Source organism: Oncorhynchus kisutch, linkage group LG12, assembly GCF_002021735.2.
Source record: "Oncorhynchus kisutch isolate 150728-3 linkage group LG12, Okis_V2, whole genome shotgun sequence".
Lineage (NCBI taxonomy): Eukaryota > Metazoa > Chordata > Actinopteri > Salmoniformes > Salmonidae > Oncorhynchus > Oncorhynchus kisutch.
Window position 1 is genome coordinate 56,633,536 of NC_034185.2, and position 21,391 is coordinate 56,654,926.

At 47.3% G+C, this 21,391-nt stretch overlaps 1 protein-coding gene across 1 annotated transcript in view; it reads left to right on the forward strand.

Annotated features, from left to right (window-relative positions):
• The window catches only part of LOC109878628 (lipopolysaccharide-responsive and beige-like anchor protein), a gene marked incomplete in the record, with an annotated part of 260,305 nt that overhangs the window by 86,257 nt on the left and 152,657 nt on the right, over positions 1-21,391 (forward strand). The window contains 9 exon segments of the mRNA XM_031837867.1: positions 801-2,360; positions 3,047-3,225; positions 3,953-4,106; positions 5,336-5,516; positions 11,060-11,190; positions 12,230-12,337; positions 12,771-12,912; positions 13,179-13,527; positions 20,654-20,823. Coding sequence (XP_031693727.1) covers positions 801-2,360; positions 3,047-3,225; positions 3,953-4,106; positions 5,336-5,516; positions 11,060-11,190; positions 12,230-12,337; positions 12,771-12,912; positions 13,179-13,527; positions 20,654-20,823 — 2,974 coding nt within the window.

Sequence of the window (21,391 nt, forward strand, 5' to 3'; positions counted from 1 at the left end):
CTGTCTCTCTCTCGGTCTCTCGGTCTCTCTCTCGGTCTCTCTCTCTCGGTCTCTCTCTCTCGGTCTCTCTCTCTCGGTCTCTCTCTCTCGGTCTCTCTCTCTCGGTCTCTCGGTCTCTCTCTCGGTCTCGGTCTCGGTCTCTCTCTATCTCTCTGTCTCTCTCTCTATCTCTCTGTCTCTCTCTCTCTCTGTCGGTCTCTCTCGGTCTCTCTCTCTAGATGTTCTTAGTTAATAGCAGCATAGATCTAGTTTGGATGTATTTTCTCTTTCTTTACTCCCCTTTTACTTTCTGTCCTCAGAGTCACAGTGATTAATGCAGAGCCTTAAATTAGGAGAGTGATGATTTGCCGATGACACACGGACGCTGTTCAACTGGCAGACACACTTTACAGTATCTACTAACTCATCTATGACTGCTAACATGGATGGGTGATGGTCTCTTCCTCAAATGCCACAGCAGATAATTGTCCTCTATTGACTCCCAGATGGTGACGAGATGATACTCTGTCACTGACCCTCAGGCAATGGGGGTGGCAGGTAGCCTAGTGGTTAAGAGCATTGGGCCAGTAACCCGAAAGGTCACTGGTTCGACTCCCCGAACCGACTAAGAGACAAATCTATCAATGTGCCCTTGAGCAAGGCACTTAACCCAAATTGCTCCTGTAAGTCGCTCTGGATAAATTACTAAAATGTAAAAAATATATTATCTATGTAGCTAAAATCTGGTCTAAAGTTTGTTGTAAGGCCCCACATGGCGCCTGTCAAATGAAACTAATACTTTGCTTTGTTTATGTTTGCAGGTGACCTTTGAGCAGCACAAGGAGAACCTGGCCCGTATGTTCCGTCAGTACCAGAGACTGGGCTCCGAGGGCGATGCAGCTGGTATCCGGACCATTTCCGGGGCCAGCCGAGACTCTGAGATTCTGGGTCAGCTCCGGACCAACAGGGATCAGGGGGAGGAGACTGCCCCCTCCACCGTGATCGAGCTCACCATTGACCCAGAGGGGGTCCCCCAGAACCAGGAGTCCCCCAACACTACCCCTCCCTCAGCAACCTCAGCATCTGCTTCCACCCCCAGCCCTCCAGAGAGAGAAGGAGATAGAAGTCAGAGGGGTCAAGCACCCATAACTGTGTCCAACATGCTGGCCAGAGCTGAAGAAGAGGAGGAGGAGGAACTACAGCAGGTCCAGAATCAGATCTCTGAGGATCAGAGAGGAGGTGCTGGTGACAGAGCTGAAGCTACTCCACAGGAGACTGAAGCTAAACTTACTGGGGATAAAGTCAGCAGTAAGACTGTTGAGGCCATGGCTGAGACGGAGACAGCCACAGACAAGACTGATGAAGCTGCAGCAGCTAGCACAGCTGAAACAGACGAAGCGACCAGGCCAGAAACTGATGACGCGAAGGTGGCTAAATCAGATGCTAAAACATCTGATACTGACAAAGTAGTTAGACCTCAAACGGATGGAGAGAAGGGGTCAGAAACGCACAGCTGCAAAACCGCCAACGTTCTTATGTCTGAAGATTCCCTGAACGAACCCAAGGAATCGGAACTGGCAAAGCAACCGGAGGAACAGGTCTCTGCTGCCATCTCGGCCTGCCAGCAGGGCAGCGTGGCGGAGGGGTCAGCGGTCGTGGCATCTGTCCAGTCAGTCAGTGACCAGGTCCAACCCAGCTCCACCGACGACAGCATGGAGGAATCCTCTTTTGTCTCCGCCGCTGGTGGAGAGGAGGAAGAAAAGGAGGAAGAGGAGGTGAAGACAGAGGAGGTTGTTGTTGAGGAGGAGAAGATAGAAGAGGTTAAAGCAGAGGAGATCAAGACAGAGGTTAAAACTGAAAAGGAGAAGGAAGAGGAGATTGTTGCCGAGGTCACAAAGTCAGCAGTGGAAAGTCGAGCGACACCACCTGCTTCTGTACCTGAGGAGAGTCAGACACAACCCCCTGAAATGGAGGAGATTGACCTTAACCCGTCTGCACCAGGCACCGACCCCACCAGCACAGAGCCAGCACGGCAGCCTTTAGAGTCCACAACATCGCCCCCTACAGCCCTGGAGGCCATACTACCACCAGCAGCAGTAAGAGCCACTGTCTCTAAATCTGACACCTCACAGGCTGTAGCACCAGCAGAGGCCCCCAGCACCAAGGCGGTCCAGCCAGAAGCCCCACAGGCCTCAGGGACCACAGAGGCCCCCAGCAGCAGGACTGAAACCTCTCCGAAGGTAGCCACTGCTACTGCTGTGGAGGCAGGGAAAGAGGGCCCTGGCTCTGCCACCAAGACCAAAGAGATCCACATTGCCAGGCTGGATGTGTCCAGTGTGGCCTCAGACACAGAGAGACTGGCTCTAAAGGAGACCACACCTGTATGTCATCACTGCTTCATCTATTTACTGATCTTGTGTCTTTGACGAAAAGTGCTTTATAATATACAGTATGTACGTGGGTATGGCTATATGGCTTCAGCTAATCCTGTTTATATTTATATGGCTAATGCTGAAGCCAAAGCTAATCCTGTTTATATTTATATGGCTAATGCTAAAGCCAAAGCTAATCCTGTTTATATTTATATGGCTAATGCTAAAGCCAAAGCTAATCCTGTTTATATTTATATGGCTAATGCTAAAGCCAAAGCTAATCCTGTTTATATTTATATGGCTAATGCTAAAGCCAAAGCTAATCCTGTTTATATTTATATGGCTAATGCTAAAGCCAAAGCTAATCCTGTTTATATTTATATGGCTAATGCTAAAGCCAAAGCTAATCCTGTTTATATTTATATGGCTAAAGCCAAAGCTAATCCTGTTTATATTTATATGGCTAAAGCCAAAGCTAATCCTGTTTATATTTATATGGCTAATGCTAAAGCCAAAGCTAATCCTGTTTATATTTATATGGCTAATGCTAAAGCCAAAGCTAATCCTGTTTATATTTATATGGCTAATGCTGAAGACAAAGCTACTCCTTAGCTTAAGATAATCCTGTTTATATATATATATATATATGGCTAATGCTAATGCTGCTGCTAACCGTCTTGAGTGCTGTACCACAGGAAGTTCCTCAGGGCGACGCGGCTCCAGCCGGTGCCTCAGGAGGCCAGGCCAGCGAGAGCAGCTCCTCCGCTCGCTCCACCATGTTCCGTATTCCAGAGTTCCGTTGGTCTCACATGCACCAGCGCCTGCTCACAGACCTGCTCTTCTCCATCGAGACTGACGTGCAGATGTGGAGGAGGTAAAGGAGGGGAATTGGTTGAAATACATGGAGAATTGCGTAGCATTTTGATCTGATTTCTAACACTAGAATGGTTGCCGGACAGGCGACTTTCCAACTCACTAACTTACAACAAAAAATAGTCTATCCTGCAAACATTCTGATCTCCGGGTCGTTGCTGTAAATGAGAATGTGCTCTCAGTCACCTTGTAAAATAAGGGTTGAAAAAAACCTCAGAAGTTTAAACAGAATAGATCTATGGTAATCTATGGTAAGACCTGAAAATGATTGTCTAGCAATGATCAACAAACAATTTGACAGAGCTTGAGGAATTTTGAAAAGAATATTGGGCAAATATTTTACAATTCAGGTGTGTAAAGCTCTTAGAGACTTACCCAGAAAGACTGTAATCGCTGCCAAAGGTGCTTCTACAAAGTGTTGACAAGGGAGTGTGAATACTTATGTCAATTAGATATTTCTGTATTTAATTTTCAATAAATTAGGAAACATTTCACAAAAAAAAATATGTTTCCGTTTGTCTATATAGGATATTGTGTCTAGATGGGTGATGGGAAAAAATATATTTGATCAATTTTGAATTCAGGCTGTAACACAACAACATGTGGAATATTTCAAGGGGTATGAATACATTCTGAAGGCATTGATTGTGTTGTACATTGATTCAATGGTTATAATGTTTAGCTTCTATGTACCTCTGTGTAATTTATGCCCGTCTCCTCTCTCCCAGTCACTCCACTAAGACGGTGATGGACTTTGTGAACAGCACTGAGAATGTGGTGTTTGTCCACAACACAGTGCACCTCATCTCTCAGGTGGTGGACAACCTCATCATGGCCTGTGGAGGCATCCTGCCCCTGCTTTCTGCTGCCACATCCTCCTCAGTGAGAGACACTGTCTGTCTGGCTGTTGTGTATGTCTGTTGTGTATGTCTGTTGTGTATGTCTGTTGTGTATGTCTGTTGTGTATGTCTGTTGTGTATGTCTGTTGTGTATGTCTGTTGTGTATGTCTGTTGTGTATGTCTGTTGTGTATGTCTGTTGTGTATGTCTGTTGTGTATGTCTGTTGTGTCTGTCTGTTGTGTCTGTCTGTTGTGTCTGTCTGTTGTGTCTGTCTGTTGTGTCTCTCTGTCTCTGTCTCTCTGTCTCTCTGTCTCTGTCTCTCTGTCTCTCTGTCTCTGTCTCTCTGTCTCTCTGTCTCTGTCTCTCTGTCTCTCTGTCTCTGTCTCTGTGTATGTCTATGTCGGTCTGTCTGTCTCTGTCTGTATGTCTCTGTCTGTCGGTCGGTCTGTGTCTGTCTCTGTCTGTCTGTGTCTCTGTGTGTCTGTCTCTCTCTGTGTCTGTGTCTGTCTGTCTCTGTGTCTGTCTGTCTCTGTGTCTGTCTGTCTCTGTGTCTGTCTCTGTGTCTGTCTCTGTGTCTGTCTCTGTGTCTGTCTCTGTGTCTGTCTCTGTGTCTGTCTGTCTCTGTGTCTGTCTCTGTCTGTGTGTCTGTCTCTGTCTCTGTCTGTGTGTCTGTCTCCTCTGTGTCTCTCTCTGTGTCTGTGTCTGTCTGTCTCTGTGTCTGTCTGTCTCTGTGTCTGTCTGTCTCTGTGTCTCTGTGTCTGTGTCTCTGTCTCTGTGTGTCTGGTATGTGTATGGCCACCCACAGTAGGTTATCCCTGTCCATCCATCTCCGTTGACCTTTCTCCAATCACATTAGACTACAGTTGGCCAGTGCTAACATGGTTAGTGTGTTTTTGTACTGTCTGACCCCAGTGACAGAAGCACTCCAGTATAACATAAACCCTGATGGACCTGTGGTCCTCTGTCTCCCCTTCATACCTCTCCCTTTACAATTTACACTGGAATCAATGTCTAGTATGGACTGGTGGCTGTGGCTACAGCAGGGGTCAATTCCATCATAATTAGATTCAAAGACGGGATTGAATTCAATGAGGATTTAATCTGATTGAAATCTGAAATGAATGTTGCTCAGCAGACGTTGAACCATTTCCCTTTCTTACCAAACATGGTCCCTAAGTTGACTAATAGCTACATGTCATCATTTAGTTTGGATTTGACAGTAATGATGCTAGTGGTGGTGTTTGTCCCTCTTCTTCTCCTCTTCTCCTCAGCATGATCTGGAGAACATTGAGCCGTCCCAGGGTCTGTCGGTGGAGGCCTCGGTCACCTTCCTGCAGCGCCTCATCAACCTGGTGGATGTTCTGATCTTCGCCTCCTCCCTCAACTTCACCGAGATCGAGGCTGAGAAGAACATGTCCTCTGGCGGTATCCTCAGACAGAGCCTCCGCCTGGGTACGTATGGAAGAACCTCTCTGCCTCTCTCTCCTCCTCCATCCCTTCTGGTCTTTTTCATCTCCTCACATCTCTTCTCCCCAGTTCCCATCTTCTCTTCCTGTTCTGTTCTTTACATGTCCTCCCTTCTTGTTTCCCTCTTTTCCTCGTCTCTTCACTTCATCCTTCTCCCTTCACTTCCTCCTTTTCTCACCCTGTTCCTCCTCATTCACCTCTTTTCATCAATCCCCCTCTATATCAGACTGCAGTAGACTCTAATAGCAGCCTGAGCTGCCAAAGCTCTCCATAGTGTATCCTCTCTCTTTCTCGCTCTCTCTCTCTCTTGGCTCGTAGCAGCCTTCTCTTATCTTGTTATTATAACCCCTCTGCGCTGCAACACTCTAAAATGGCCGCCTATGATTAGTCGATTCCCCCGTAATGGCCCTGGCTGTAGCCCTAGGCCTGCCTCTCTCTCACTCTCTTTCTCTGCCTCATGTTCCAGTCTATTAAAGTAACCCAGTGACAGCTCCGAGACACGGCTAGACCCCTGCTCTGCTAGCTGAATAAAATATACTTCAAATGCTTTACATTATTCATTTTATTCAGGCACTACATTACACCAACCACCTCATCCAACCTCTAAGCTCCCTAGTACAGTAAGACTATGCATGGTGATTTAAACCATCTGCTCCATTTGGGTAATGGGCCGTGCTCCGGTATCCATTTTTGCTTTTAAATACTCCTTACAAACTAGCTCGTAAACAAAATGGTCGCCCTGTCCGCCACCTTGTTCAGCTGATATCCAGTCGCGTTCTTTTTTTCTGGGTTTATCCCAACGGCCATTCTCATTGGTGGGGTGCTCGGGAGAGAGAGTGATGCTGTCGTAGCAAATGCCTGCTTTTAGAGAGCTGCCGTTATGAGATTAATTTTTGATGAGGTATTCTTTCCCTGTTGCAGGTGCAGTAATCTGATTTGGGTAGACTGTAACAACGTTTCAAGGGGGAACTTACGCACACACACACACACACACACACAGGCACACACACACAGGCACACAAACAAACACACTGCCTCTCCTGAAGGCCTTCATGTAAAACTCCAGACCATTCCAGATGAAATACTTCCACCTGTAATTTAGAGTTGTCAAATACAGAAATGAGGGAGGGGCTAAAATAAGGATAGAAAGCAAAATCGAAAGCGGCAATATAGCACCGCAATATATCATATAAAAAAAAAATGCCCCCTTGGTAGGAGCCAGAAACCTACCTGAAGTTATCAAACAGTGGATATTTTACCTCATGTTCTGTGAGGTAGTTTGTTTCCCAGGCAAGACCCACATGCAGTGAGGCACCATTGTCATCCAATATTGAATGAACCCCATGCAGGGTTTGGATACAGTGAGAACTAGTGTGACCTTGGATACAGTTAGAACTAGTGTGACCTTGGATACAGTTAGAAGTAGTGTGACCTTGGATACAGTTAGAACTAGTGTGACCTTGGATACAGTTAGAACTAGTCTGACCTTGGATACAGTTAGAACTAGTCTGACCTTGGATACAGTTAGAACTAGTCTGACCTTGGATACAGTTAGAACTAGTGTGACCTTGGATACAGTTAGAACTAGTGTGACCTTGGATACAGTTAGAACTAGTGTGACCTTGGATACAGTTAGAACTAGTCTGACCTTGGATACAGTTAGAACTAGTGTGACCTTGGATACAGTTAGAACTAGTGTGACCTTGGATACAGTTAGAACTAGTGTGACCTTGGATACAGTTAGAACTAGTGTGACCTTGGATACAGTTAGAACTAGTGTGACCTTGGATACAGTTAGAACTAGTGTGACCTTGGATACAGTTAGAACTAGTGTGACCTTGGATACAGTTAGAACTAGTGTGACCTTGGATACAGTTAGAACTAGTGTGACCTTGGATACAGTTAGAACTAGTGTGACCTTGGATACAGTTAGAACTAGTGTGACCTTGGATACAGTTAGAACTAGTGTGACCTTGGATACAGTTAGAACTAGTGTGACCTTGGATACAGGGAGAACTAGTGTGACCTTGGATACAGGGAGAACTAGTGTGACCTTGGATACAGGGAGAACTAGTCTGACCTTGGATACAGGGAGAACTAGTGTGACCTTGGATACAGGGAGAACTAGTGTGACCTTGGATACAGGGAGAACTAGTGTGACCTTGGATACAGGGAGAACTAGTGTGACCTTGGATACAGGGAGAACTAGTGTGACCTTGGATACAGTGTGAAATAGTGTTGGGGCTAGGGGAGCAGGGAGGGAAGAGGTGAACGCTGTTGTCCAGGTGGACTGGACCTTGTTCCTGGAGAGTTCAATTCTTTCTCTTTCTCAACCGCTCCTCACTTCTCACTTTCTGTCTCTCCCCAATTCTCTCTTCTCTCGGCTTCTCTCAGTCTCCTCCTGTCTTGCTTTTTTGGTTGCTCGTTCTCTCACTACTTCACCCTTAGACTTCCTGAAGGGCCGCCCCCAGGTGGTGAAGGTAGGCAACAACACCTCCACTACGCTGATCCTCAACACAGGGGCTCCACAAGGGTGCGTGCTCAGACCCTTCCTGTACTCCCTGTTCACCCATGACTGCGTGGCTACACACGTCTCTAACTTGGTCATCAAGTTTGCAGGCGACACAACAGTGGTAGGCCTGATTACCAACAACGACGAGTCAACCTACAGGGAGGAGGTGAGGGCCCTTGCAGAGTTGTGCCAGGAAAATAACCTCTCGCTCAACGTCAACAATATGAAGGAGCTGATTGTGGACTTCTGGAGACAGCAGAGAGAGCACACCCCCATCCACATTGACGGGACAGTAGAGGAAAGGGTGAAAGTTCCTCAGTGTACACATCAATGACAATATGAAATGGTCCATCCACACAGACAGTGTGGTGAAGAAGGTGCAACAGCGCCTCTTCAACCTCAGGAGGCTGAAGAAATTCCGCTTGGCCCCTAAGACCCTCACAAATTTCTATAGATGCACCATTGAGAGCATCCTGTCAGGCTTTATCACCGCCTGGTACGGCAACTGCATTGTCCACAGCCACAGTGCTCTCCAGACCAATTCTTCACCAGGGGAAGTGTGTCTTCCTCCTGGACATCTTCAGCACCCAGTGTGAAAGCAAGGACAATGAGATTATCAAGCACATCAGCCACGGTCTGTTCACCCCGCTACCATCTAGAAGGCAGTTACAGTACAGCTTCATCAAAGCTGGGACCAAGAGACTGAAAAACCGCTTCTATCTCCAGGCCATCAGACCGCTAGCTGACCACCGCCCAGTACCCTGCCCTGATCTTAGACACTGTTACTAGCTGACCACCGTCCAGTACCCTGCCCTGAACTTACACTGTTACTAGCTGACCACCGTCCAGTACCCTGCCCTGAACTTAGACACTGTTACTAGATGACCACCGCCCAGTACCCTGCCCTGATCTTAGACACTGTTACTAGCTGACCACCGCCCAGTACCCTGCCCTGAACTTAGACACTGTTCCTAGCTGACCACCGCCCAGTACCCTACCCTGAACTTAGACACTGTTACTAGCTGACCACCGCCCAGTACCCTGCCCTGATCTTAGACACTGTTACTAGCTGACCACCGCCCAGTACCCTACCCTGAACTTAGACACTGTTACTAGATGACCACCGCCCAGTACCCTGCCCTGAACTTAGACACTGTTACTAGCTGACCACCGCCCAGTACCCTACCCTGAACTTAGACACTGTTACTAGCTGACCACCGCCCAGTACCCTGCCCTGATCTTAGACACTGTTACTAGCTGACCACCGCCCAGTACCCTACCCTGAACTTAGACACTGTTCCTAGCTGACCACCGCCCAGTACCCTGCCCTGAACTTAGACACTGTTCCTAGCTGACCACCGCCCAGTACCCTGCCCTGAACTTAGACACTGTTCCTAGCTGACCACCGCCCAGTACCCTACCCTGAACTTAGACACTGTTCCTAGCTGACCACCGCCCAGTACCCTACCCTGAACTTAGACACTGTTACTAGCTGACCACCGCCCAGTACCCTGCCCTGAACTTAGACACTGTTACTAGCTGACCACCGCCCAGTACCCTGCCCTGATCTTAGACACTGTTACTAGCTGACCACCGCCCAGTACCCTACCCTGAACTTAGACACTGTTCCTAGCTGACCACCGCCCAGTACCCTGCCCTGAACTTAGACACTGTTCCTAGCTGACCACCGCCCAGTACCCTGCCCTGAACTTAGACACTGTTCCTAGCTGACCACCGCCCAGTACCCTGCCCTGAACTTAGACACTGTTACTAGCTGACCACCGCCCAGTACCCTGCCCTGAACTTAGACACTGTTCCTAGCTGACCACCGCCCAGTACCCTGCCCTGAACTTAGACACTGTTACTAGCTGACCACCGCCCAGTACCCTGCCCTGAACTTAGACACTGTTACTAGCTGACCACCGCCCAGTACCCTGCCCTGAACTTAGACACTGTTCCTAGCTGACCACCGCCCAGTACCCTGCCCTGAACTTAGACACTGTTCCTAGCTGACCACCGCCCAGTACCCTGCCCTGAACTTAGACACTGTTCCTAGCTGACCACCGCCCAGTACCCTGCCCTGATCTTAGACACTGTTCCTAGCTGACCACCGCCCAGTACCCTGCCCTGAACTTAGACACTGTTCCTAGCTGACCACCGCCCAGTACCCTGCCCTGAACTTAGACACTGTTCCTAGCTGACCACCGCCCAGTACCCTGCCCTGAACTTAGACACTGTTCCTAGCTGACCACCGCCCAGTACCCTGCCCTGAACTTAGACACTGTTCCTAGCTGACCACCGCCCAGTACCCTGCCCTGAACTTAGACACTGTTCCTAGCTGACCACCGCCCAGTACCCTGCCCTGAACTTAGACACTGTTCCTAGCTGACCACCGCCCAGTACCCTGCCCTGAACTTAGACACTGTTACTAGCTGACCACCGCCCAGTACCCTACCCTGAACTTAGAGACTGTTCCTAGCTGACCACCGCCCAGTACCCTACCCTGAACTTAGAGACTGTTCCTAGCTGACCACCGCCCAGTACCCTGCCCTGAACTTAGACACTGTTCCTAGCTGACCACCGCCCAGTACCCTGCCCTGAACTTAGAGACTGCTGCCCTCTGTACATAGTCATTGAACACTGGTCACTTTAATAATGTTTACCCACTTCATATGTATATGCTGTATTCTAGTCAAGGCTCATCCTATACAATTACTGCTGTACACACCTTTTCTATTCATAATGTCTATACACACCATCATATAGATTTATATTCCGGACTCAGACATGGCTCATTCTGATATTCTTTCATTTCTTTCCTTTTGGATGTGTGTGTATTGTTAGGTATTCCTGCACTGTCGGAGCTAGAAACAGAAGCATTTTGCTGCACCTGCGATAACATCTACAAAATATCTGTACACAGCCCATTTTCTTTGATTTTATACATCTACCGCAACTCTCATTCTCTCTCTTTCTCTCTCTCCAATATCTCTCTCTCCAATCTCTCTCTCTGCAGTGTGTGCCATGGCTGTGAGGAACTGTCTGGAATGTCAGCAGCAGTCTCACTTCAAGCCCAGCCAGGACAGCGCCCGCTGCCAGCAAGCCGTGCACAGCCTCATGGGAGCTGCCAAGTCCATGCCCGCGCAGGCAAGTAGTATCATCCCTCCTCACTGAGTCACAGACCCCCCCCCCCCCCCACACACACACACTTCTCCCCCTCCCTCTCCTCTTTCTGTCATTTCGGGAATCCTGACTTCCTAGCAATACCCCCCCCCCCCCCCCCAAAAAAAACTACAACAGTTTATACATTTTTCTTTTTACATTTCCCAATCTCCCTAGCAGACATGGAGAAACACCATAATTGATGACATTTCTCCTCCTGTATATTGGTTGAATAGGATCACTGCACTTAGTGAATTGTAAGCATCCCTCTAAGTCATCCTTTGTCTTGCGTTGCATCCTAATACTTCCCCGGCAGGAACCCATCCCTCTGTGGTCCTCCCTATGTAATAGCAGAGAGTTGTTATTGCATTAGCTGATATCTTATTGCATTACTTCGCCCTCTGTTATGTTACACTAGACAAGGCCCTTTGTCATTGTTGGCCTTTTGATTTGATATGGTGACTTCCAGTAAAACAGTTTTTTTTAAATCCCTGTTTTTCTTCCTGAAACCAGTGTGTAAAGTCTCATTCATAATGCAGTGAGTGGCTCTATGGTAAACCCATTATGTTAAGGGTCTGAGTCTCAAGGGGAAACACAACATCCCACTGAATGGGGCAGATACTGTACTGTATGTGGACTGGCCAACTATACACTTCCCATGGGTTGATTTACAACACTCGAGCTACTGGAGAAACACAACATCCCACTGAATGGGGCAGATACTGTACTGTATGTGGACTGGCCAACTATACACTTCCCATGGGTTGATTAAGGGGAATGGGCCGTTGTGGTTGACCTCTGCTAACACATACACCTTCCATGACAATCCGTTATCATTTGTGATGTGTTAGACTTACAGAGAAGTCTAGGTTTGGACAGTGGGTAGAGTATATAAACTGATGATGGTATTTTCAGCATTAACCAGCAATAGGTGCTTACATTATTATGTGTGTGTCTGTGCGTGTCGGTCTCTGTATGTGTGCTTGCCTGCGTGTCTGTGTGTGCGTGTGTTCTACACCTGCAGAGCCCTGTTGATGTTGTGACAGGAGGGATGTCTCCCATCAGAGACATGGACCGTCTGCTACAGGAAATGGACATCAACCGCCTCAGAGCCGTGGTCTTCAGAGATATCGTGAGTTTACAAAGCTTTGATAAAGATTGAGGTTGAGACGAGTCAACTTTTCAAATAAATAACAGTACCTATGCATTGTAAAAACTTGTTATTGCTGTCTTTTTGGAAGACCCCATGATTTTCTTTAAAAAAAAATACTGTGTAGATGTAGGATCTTAATTTGAGCCAGTTTGCTACAGCAGGAAACTGTTCCTGCAGCAACAGGAAATTTTGAAAATCAAGTCTGAAATTTCAAAGTGGAAATTACACATTTCAGAAGCCTTATTAAAACCTTAAATACACTACAAGTAAAAAAAATCCTTCATTGCAGGAAAGTTCTTCTGCAACAGGGTGGTCAAATTAAGATCCTACATCTGTACATACTCAAACATATTACAGACTGGCGGTGTGCTGTATTATAGCTGTGTTGCATGTTGTGTGTGTTTGGGTAAAGGAGGACAGTAAGCAGGCTCAGTTCTTGGCCCTGGCCGTGGTTTACTTCATCTCTGTTCTCATGGTGTCCAAGTACCGAGACATCCTGGAGCCCCAAAACGACAAGAAACTCCCCCAGCGCAGCCAGTCTGCCAGGAGCACAGGTACACACCTCACCCATATGGCTACGCAGAGGAGCTCCATCTAGCCAAGTGTCCATCCCTCAACATGTCAATCTCTCTCTTATACATTAGTTATATATGGCATTTCCAATTGTCTTGATTGTGCCTTGAAATGTACTGGTGTGTTGATAGTCTTTAAAGTAGTTTACAATTACTGTAGTAGATTCTCAAAGTAATTTTTGAAGCACGTAGAAGGTTCAGGTTTTTCTCAACGTTTATAAACCTCCTTTAATGATTCCTCCCATCAGACAGTAATACCGTCTCTGGCGGTCCCGACCTGGAGAGCAGTGTGTCCCTCCGTCGCCGAGACTCTGGCATCGGGGATGACCATAGCTCCGTGGCCCCCAGCGAGGCGGACACCACCGCCCAGGGGCCCGACGCCGTGTCCGAGGCCCTGTCCACCCTCTCCTCAGAGGTCAGGGGTCACAGAGACAACCCCACGGCAGACGCCAGGGGCGGGAAGAACGTGAAGGACATCCTGCGCAGCCTGGTCTCGGCGCCTGCTGATGACATCATGGTGGACCCCAGCCTTCTGCCGCCGGCCTTCCTGGGAGCTGCGATGGGAAACAATCCCAACCAGTTCAGATCCTTTGACAGGTGCGTGGGCCACAGAGTTTTAGAATCAGGGGTCAGTCTCTCAAAGGCTGATCTCTGTATCGGAGACTGCTAACTTTTTAAATACCTCTTGACACGGTTCACAGCCTCACAGCTCTTAACCCCTCACCTTCCTACCTTGAAATGGTCCAACATGAACATGTACTAAGTGAAGGCGAGGAAGCATCACATCAGAAACCCACTACCATCACAGACCCCCTTTTTAAACTCTTGTATCCCCCCCCCCCCCCCCCCCCCCCATCCCTGGAGCTCCCTGGTTTGTCTGTCGACGTGGCTTCTCAACACAAATAAACAGGGCTACAAAGTACCTGTCTTCAGGAAAACACATCAAAACAATCGAGGCATCTGCCAGAGGCAGAGAGGAAGGGAGAGAATAAGAGGGGAAAGAGAGAGAGACTGATCTAAAAGACGACTCTGTGGCAGCCAGTAGGAAGCTGTTTCTTTTCACCTTGTCACTGATATTTAATAGCTTCTCTTTTTCGTCTCTCTCTCTTCCGGTCTTTCTTTCTCTCTGTCTGCACCGTGGGCTAGGCTGTCTGTCTCTCTGGTACTATAATAAGGGAAAGAGAAGCTTGCTAGATGGATCCCCTGTGGAGTGAGGGGGCGAGTGGTCAGAGACTTAGTGGGAACCCAAGGCGGTGCTGTGTGTGGGTGGGTGTACTGTACCTATACAGACTATACAGACATCTCTAAGTGAGAGAGAGCTGACGGACGGACTGAGGACGAGGTCTGGTTTGTATTTGGGGGAAATGTCCCTGTAGCACACCAGACACAAAGGAAGCGGGGAGAGGGAAAGAGCGAGGGAGAGGGAAAGAGCGAGGGAGAGGGAAAGAGCGAGGGAGAGGGAAAGAGCGAGGGAGAGGGAAAGAGCGAGGGAGAGGGAAAGAGCGAGGGAGAGGGAAAGAGCGAGGGAGATCCCCCCCCCCTCCCTCCACAGGAAGAGAGACACCTAGTCAAGGTTCTCATGCCAAGGAAGAAAGAAAGCATTTCTCCATCACCCCCCTCCCTCCTCCACCCCCCCACACTACTCCTCTTCCAATCGGTGGGAATTCCGAGGCATCCCTGTGATCCTCTGCCTCTTTATCTGTGGAATGCTTTGTCAGGACTCTGGGCACTCCTCATATCTGGTGGGATTAGAGCGGCTCCCAGGGCCGTTAGCGTTGGAGAGGAGGAGAGCTGGAGAGCATAGAGTAACAGCTCTACCTCGCCACGGGGAGCCCCAGCTGGCCCCAGCCCAGGCAGCTCCCGGCCCCTCTAACCCAGAGATGAAGGCCCGGGGGCTGGGGTTCCCAGGTCAGCACACACCTCCTCTGGTCTTCTACCTTTATCTCCCACCAGGATCCGCCTACCCTCACAGACCCTGAAACCTCTGGCTCGGAGATGCCTGGTTATCTTGATGGTTCCTGCTCTCTACTGCGTGGCTGTGCTCTGTGTTGAGGTCTGGGCTCTGCTCTCCCCTGCTCCTCTCTCTCAGGTCTACTCTAATCTCTACCGTCTGTGTTGAGGTCTGGGCTCTGCTCTCCCCTGCTCCTCTCTCTCTTAGGTCTACTCTAATCTCTACCGTCTGTGTTGAGGTCTGGGCTCTGCTCTCCCCTGCTCCTCTCTCTCTCAGGTCTACTCTCTACTGTCTGTGTTGAGGTCTGGGCTCTGCTCTCCCCTGCTCCTCTCTCTCAGGTCTACTCTAATCTCTACAGTGCAGACTTTTAGCTTTTCATTTTCACTCAGATGGTAGGGAAATTCCATCAGAGCATACCCAAACTGCATAAGTATGTAGGTGTATTTGAAATGGTTAAAATAGTTCCCAGAAAGTATTTATTTTAGAGTTGAGTCATCTTTTTAAGACAACAAATGGATATGATTCTGACAATAATGAGAGACTTCTCTATGATATAAATGAATCTGATCACTCAAATGGTTCAGGTATGGAGCTGGGACGATAAACAATTTTTTTTGACACCACCGATCACTTATCGCAGGCATTTTGCTGATATCGTTCATGATGATAAGTAGCCTTTTCTAGAGAAATGTGAAGTTTGAAATTAAATACATTTGCTAATATGAGTGGTTTGTAAATGTGACAATGAATGGCTACAACCATCAAACTAGTAATAGTAGTTTAAATTTTTAAACTGTGGTGTACATTACTATTATAAAGCTATCGTTTTAGTTGTTATCACATCAATTAGGGCAATTTATCGCAACATGGAGTCTTGTCCCTTATCGCCCAGCTCTGCTCAGGTAGCTCAGGTTCAAACACACACCAGTAGTTCATCATAAAGTCCTGGATGTCTCAGTGACAGCGGTGCAGACAGACAGCCTGTGTAGACAGACAGACTGACACCTACGCCAAAACATGGGAACCAACCGGCCTTCCCCCATCCAAATAACTGGTCCCAGGGTTTTACATTTACGAGCGTGGAAAAAGCAGGATCTCCCAGATAAAAATGGCCGGGGTCAGAGGTGAAGTATCACTCTGATTTATTTACTAGGCAGAGAGATGGAGGCCCGGTCGGCTAGATTCTGCCATACATACATTCGTCTCGGGGATATGCCCCTGTTATGACAAAGTCCACAAATATTTGCTGATGCTAACCAGAGCCCCGGTAAACAGTCATCTACGGGAGGAAGAATAGCAGTGTGATTTACATGGCATGTTACAGCAGCAAGTGTGGGTGTTAGTTTGACATTTGTGTTCGTAAGGCATTTTGAATTCTGTAAGTTGAACTTGTAAAGCAAAGATCAGCCATGTTGAAAATGTGATGTTTTGTGGTAAGGAATTGCAAGGGAATTTATTGAGTGCAAATATCATGGCTAGTTGCTCATTGGCACTTGAACATACTGTGATCAACAAACAGCATACTGCCATGACAGAGATACTTGTCAGACCAGATAGATGACAATGGGCCTCCTTGAATAGGAACCTTTAGTGTGATCCCCTGTCACACTGGGAGAGACATGGGGGGTGCTCCATCTCTCCCTTCTTTCTCACCACCTCTGCTGTCCTCAGGCCAAACACTACTGTCTTTAATCACTGATGTCATCAAGGCCATGTCCAACCGGACGCTGTGACTGAAAGTGACGGGTAGACCGTTGGAGGTTGGGAAGGGGTTGTTGTTGTGGGGGCATAAAGAACACAGGAGGCATGATTCACATGTTCACATGCACAGTGAGAGGGAGAGGGAGGAAGATCAAAGCCAGACTGCATGAGACACAGACCAACAGACAGCCGCTGGGGCCCCACCCCCATCCCCTACATGAATAAGCCATAAGGATAAACAGGAGAATGGCGCCTCTCTGGAGGGGGCAACAGTATGAGACCTGCAGTTAGCATTCATCTGGATATTTACTTCAATGTGCTAACCTCAACGTCCACTTGGGAATTAAAAATCTAGTTCATCCCACTTAACAATTCCCATGTGGAGTCTGACTAATGGCCTGTTGTTCTTTTGCAGTGTGAACCATGTTTGAAAACACGATACGTGAACATGTTTAGCTAGTATTGCGTGACGTGTTGGATGATTAAATAATTCACATACTCTGTACTATAGCCATCAGAAAGGGCACTGCCAGATATGTCTACTCTAAGTCAAGGGAAAGGCCTATCCAGTTAACTCTGCTGGTCAGGTACTGACTAGATTGAATGGGAGTCACTAGTATCAGGGGTGGTGCTGACGTGAAGCACCCAGGGAGAGAGGTGTCGACAGCAGCGGGAGAGAGACAGGAGAGACCATGGTCTGGTTCTTTGCACTGGTTATGAGTAAGAGAAGCCAGGCTATGTCAAGCCCATGGGGAGGGGTGTTTGTGTGTGTGTGTGTGTGGCGATACAGGGTTGGGGTTCGGTGTTAGGTTCTCCATCTGTTCCCCAGCAACTCAGGCCTTTAAATTATTCAGTTAGGTTATTAGCTACACTTATCGTTGAGCCCCACGCCCCTGTCGATTAATCAGCCGTCAGAGCAGGTGCTTGGCTGTTACTGTTAAACCCACGACCAGGAGAGGAGCTGGGAGAAGCAAAGCTCTGGGCTATCTGGGTTTCGGGTTGTCAGGGCCTGAATAATTTAGAGGTTTTAACCAATAACCGGGCTTGCCGCCTTGTAAACACAAGCAGTTTCATTAATCTGTGCTATTCTAAAGAGTTGAATCGAGGAATGTGCTTACAGGCTGAAAGTGTGAGTGAGAAAGTGAGCGCCTGTGTATAAAATTACTGCCTAGCAAGCTAGGGTCCTGGAGAGTCATCCCATTTGATTGTTCGATCTACAAATAGGTTAAGCGTAAAGCAGAATAGGATAGTTGTTACCAACCACTGCGAAGGGACAGCGGTGGGTTTTTGACTGTGAGCCGAGGCTAATTAGCTAGCGTATTAATTCCTATTTCTTCTGTCCTTTACTGTTCAGATGTAGGGCCATTAAGTAAGGGCTGAGGTGAAGTTGACGGTTTACATCCAAATCTCTATTTTTTTGTGTAAAGGGCATGTTATAGAACAGTCCTCTTGTGTGATTTCACTTGTTTTTGAGAAAATTATCCCCCCCCCCCCACAACGCCATACACGTCTTTTGTTCTGCACTATATGGACCACGTATTAACATTAGCAAAGGCTCCATAAACAAATCGGTCCTTTTAGAAATGGCAGAGCTCTGTGTAATGATGCAGGTCTTTTAGATGTTGCACGTATGAAACTGTGTCATTCCGAACTTTATCCGCACCGTTGTGGCACAAATCCAAGTCATTGGGCCGATATTCGATTGTTTGGTGCCAAATCATCCGAAAGTATCTCAAATTGATTGTGAAGCTCAACAAAGTCACTTATAAATGATTTGGACATGATGCGCGAACAATGATCATATTGGTCCCATGACGTAAATGGGATTTGTGCCACAAATGCTAAAGCGTTAGCATGTGTAAACAATGCCAAGGAAACTTAAGCAAAGTGTGGATTGCTGTCATATCTTGTTTTGTAATTTGGGTGAACTGTCCCTTTAAGTCATATTAATGTCACAGATTCAACATTGGAACTGCAGATGGTTATACGGTACCACAATTATAGAGCGGCCATATTGGCAATAAACCTATGATATGCTTGAAAATAGCCAGCAGAAGTTGATTCCTGTTCAATGATGGATTGGAAGGAATTTACCATATACATTACGGACAGTAACCCTGTTCTAGAAATAAGACTACAACACCAAATAAGACAACTATCATTGTGGAATACATTGTTTTCATTTGAGAAATTATGCAAAACACTCTTATCCAGAGGAACGTAAGTGCATTCAGTGCACTATAAGTGCATTCAGCAGAAGTAGCTAAAACATTACCTGTATGTACTAAACAGTGTGTGTGAAGACAGTAGACTAAACCGTTGCTGGTATTTCTGCAGCCAGACTGTATCATCCTGCAGCATAGATCACAGCGGGGTCAGAACCAGTCAGTGTTTAACATCCAAAGTACCTTCAGCCTAATGTGTGTCATCTGCCGTCTTAAATCATCCAGGCCCTGCTTTGATACCAACGCCAGCTTTCTGTCTGCGGAGCTACTGAAGCCCAGTATACATACTCCTCTCTGTGTGTGTTTCTCTGTGTGTGTGAGTTTCTCTCTCTCTGTGTTTGTGTGTGTGTGTGTGTGTGTTTGACCAGTAGGTAGTGATTAGGCCATGCTCCCTCTGTGTCAGCACTGATAAGAAGGCCCAGGTCTACTTTGATAGGGCCACTGGCCTGTCAGGAAGCCTAGTTTAAACTGACAGCTTTATCCAGACGCTGTTTCCGCTCTCTTCCTGTAAGGATGTTATTGATAGGAGAGCACCAGGTCTCCTACAGCACTGGCCCCTAGGGAGAGGGATACACTGGTACCAGTAACCTGTGACTCAAGTAGTACACCAGACCACTATATGTTACGTATGGCAGTACACTAGGACCCATACTGTAGAGATATAGTGATACAGCATTGGTTGGGGAAAGGGGGGATACCTACTGTACCAGTTGTACAACTGAATGCATTCAACTGAAATGTGTCTTCCGCATTTAACCCAACCCCCCTGCCTTAATCGACGTCCACATCATCTGTAACCTACACCAGACCACTGTGTTATGGATGGGGGTAGACCAGGACCATAGTATACAGTAAGGACCTTGAGGACAGGGACACAGTGTAAACATATAGGGTCATTATAATGTCTACGTACCTTCTATCTATTTGTAGATGTTCAAGAGTGGCCTAGGCTGCTTTTTAACCAAACCCCCCCCTAACCAAACCTCCAGCGGGACACAGAATGAATGGGCTTGCGGGCCGGATCTTGTCCGCGTGCCGCATCTTGCCCACCCCTAGTGTAACCTAAGGTATCCTAAGGGTAAAGTAGTTTACTACAGCTTCTGCTGTGGGTCTATGACCATGTCTGTTATCCATGTGTTTAAAACAATAGTAGAGGAGTAAAACCACTACAAAGGCTGTGTCCCAACTGGCTCAAAACAAATGGGATGCATAGCAAGAACAATGTGCGGTAGCTTCTTTTCTTTGAGCTATATTGTGTAAGAAAGAGGTTCATCTGCTGATACCTTTGAATGATCTATTCCTTCCAGCTGATGACCAAAATATATCAGATTTATTTATCAGGAATTCCTGCTTTTCTGTCGTGTGTGTGCTCCATTTGTCTTCGAGCCAGAATCCAGATTTTCCAATTTTGTATGTTGTCACATCCCTAACAATGCATTGAAGATTCAATATTATTTGTAATGGTGGATGGGCCCACCTTTCCTTAATAAATCACAATGTTTACTGACTTACTGAGTGAGTGAGTGAGTGTTGCAGGGAGCCAATCGATTTCAGTCAAGATGGATGCAGCCATTACTGAATATTCTGTGTCAGGGAAATAGGCCTCTAATGACTCTACTGTCTAAATGGGATCCTGTACTGTTGTTTTCGCATGCTGCAGCTCGTCTTATCAATCACATCTCACTATGCAGTATGCCTACTAAACTGACATCACTATTGTTTATATTCTAGAATGATTAAAGTTCTGTTCTTATGTCCTTAGTTATTCAGATGTCTCAAGGAATGGATTTTCTAATGTGTAATAGTATTCAACACACATTTTCATATTTACTTTAATCTTTTACAGAAGCGTTCGGGTGGCGCCCAAGAAGGTTGGCGGGGCTCCGTCCCCAGGCTCCTCCACTCCTGTCCCATCAGCCACCGCTGCTGTGGGGGCCGCCGGGACACCAGTCAACAATGTTGCCGTGGTTTCCACGGGCGATGCCTCCCAGAGCACCACCGCTGAGGCTGCAGCCGGTGAGTCCCAGACATTAGGAGGTATGTTAGGTGTCCCAGCAGTAAGGTACGGAGACAGCAGGTCAGAGCTGCATCGAAGAAGAAGTCCGTGACAACACCAAGAATTCCAGCTAGCCCTGCCCAAGGAAAATATCTGTCAAAAAACAGTCTTTTGCTATTTGTTTCATTAGTCCACTGTTGATACAGTCCCGGAATATTTTCCTTGTCCGCAGTGAAGTCTTCAAGATATTGAACTTTCAAAATACAGAAAGTGTCACCATATGATGCGTTTTGCAGCTTATCTGACAGTAAAAGAGTCTGGGCTTGGCGGCGCTCCGTCCCCAGGCTCTTCCTAAAACCTGTGTTGATACCACAGTGCCTAATCAGCCTCCTTAAGCCTTCGCAGTACTTCTATGTTAAGTTCCATAGATGAGTACCTCAGTATAAGGTGGCAGGTAGCCTAGTGGTTAAGAGCGTTGGGGCTGTAATCCCCGAGCCAACTAGGTGAAAAATCTGCCGATGTGCCATTGAGCAAGGCACTTAACCCTCATTGCTCATGTAAGTCACTCTGGATAAAAGCGTCTGCTAG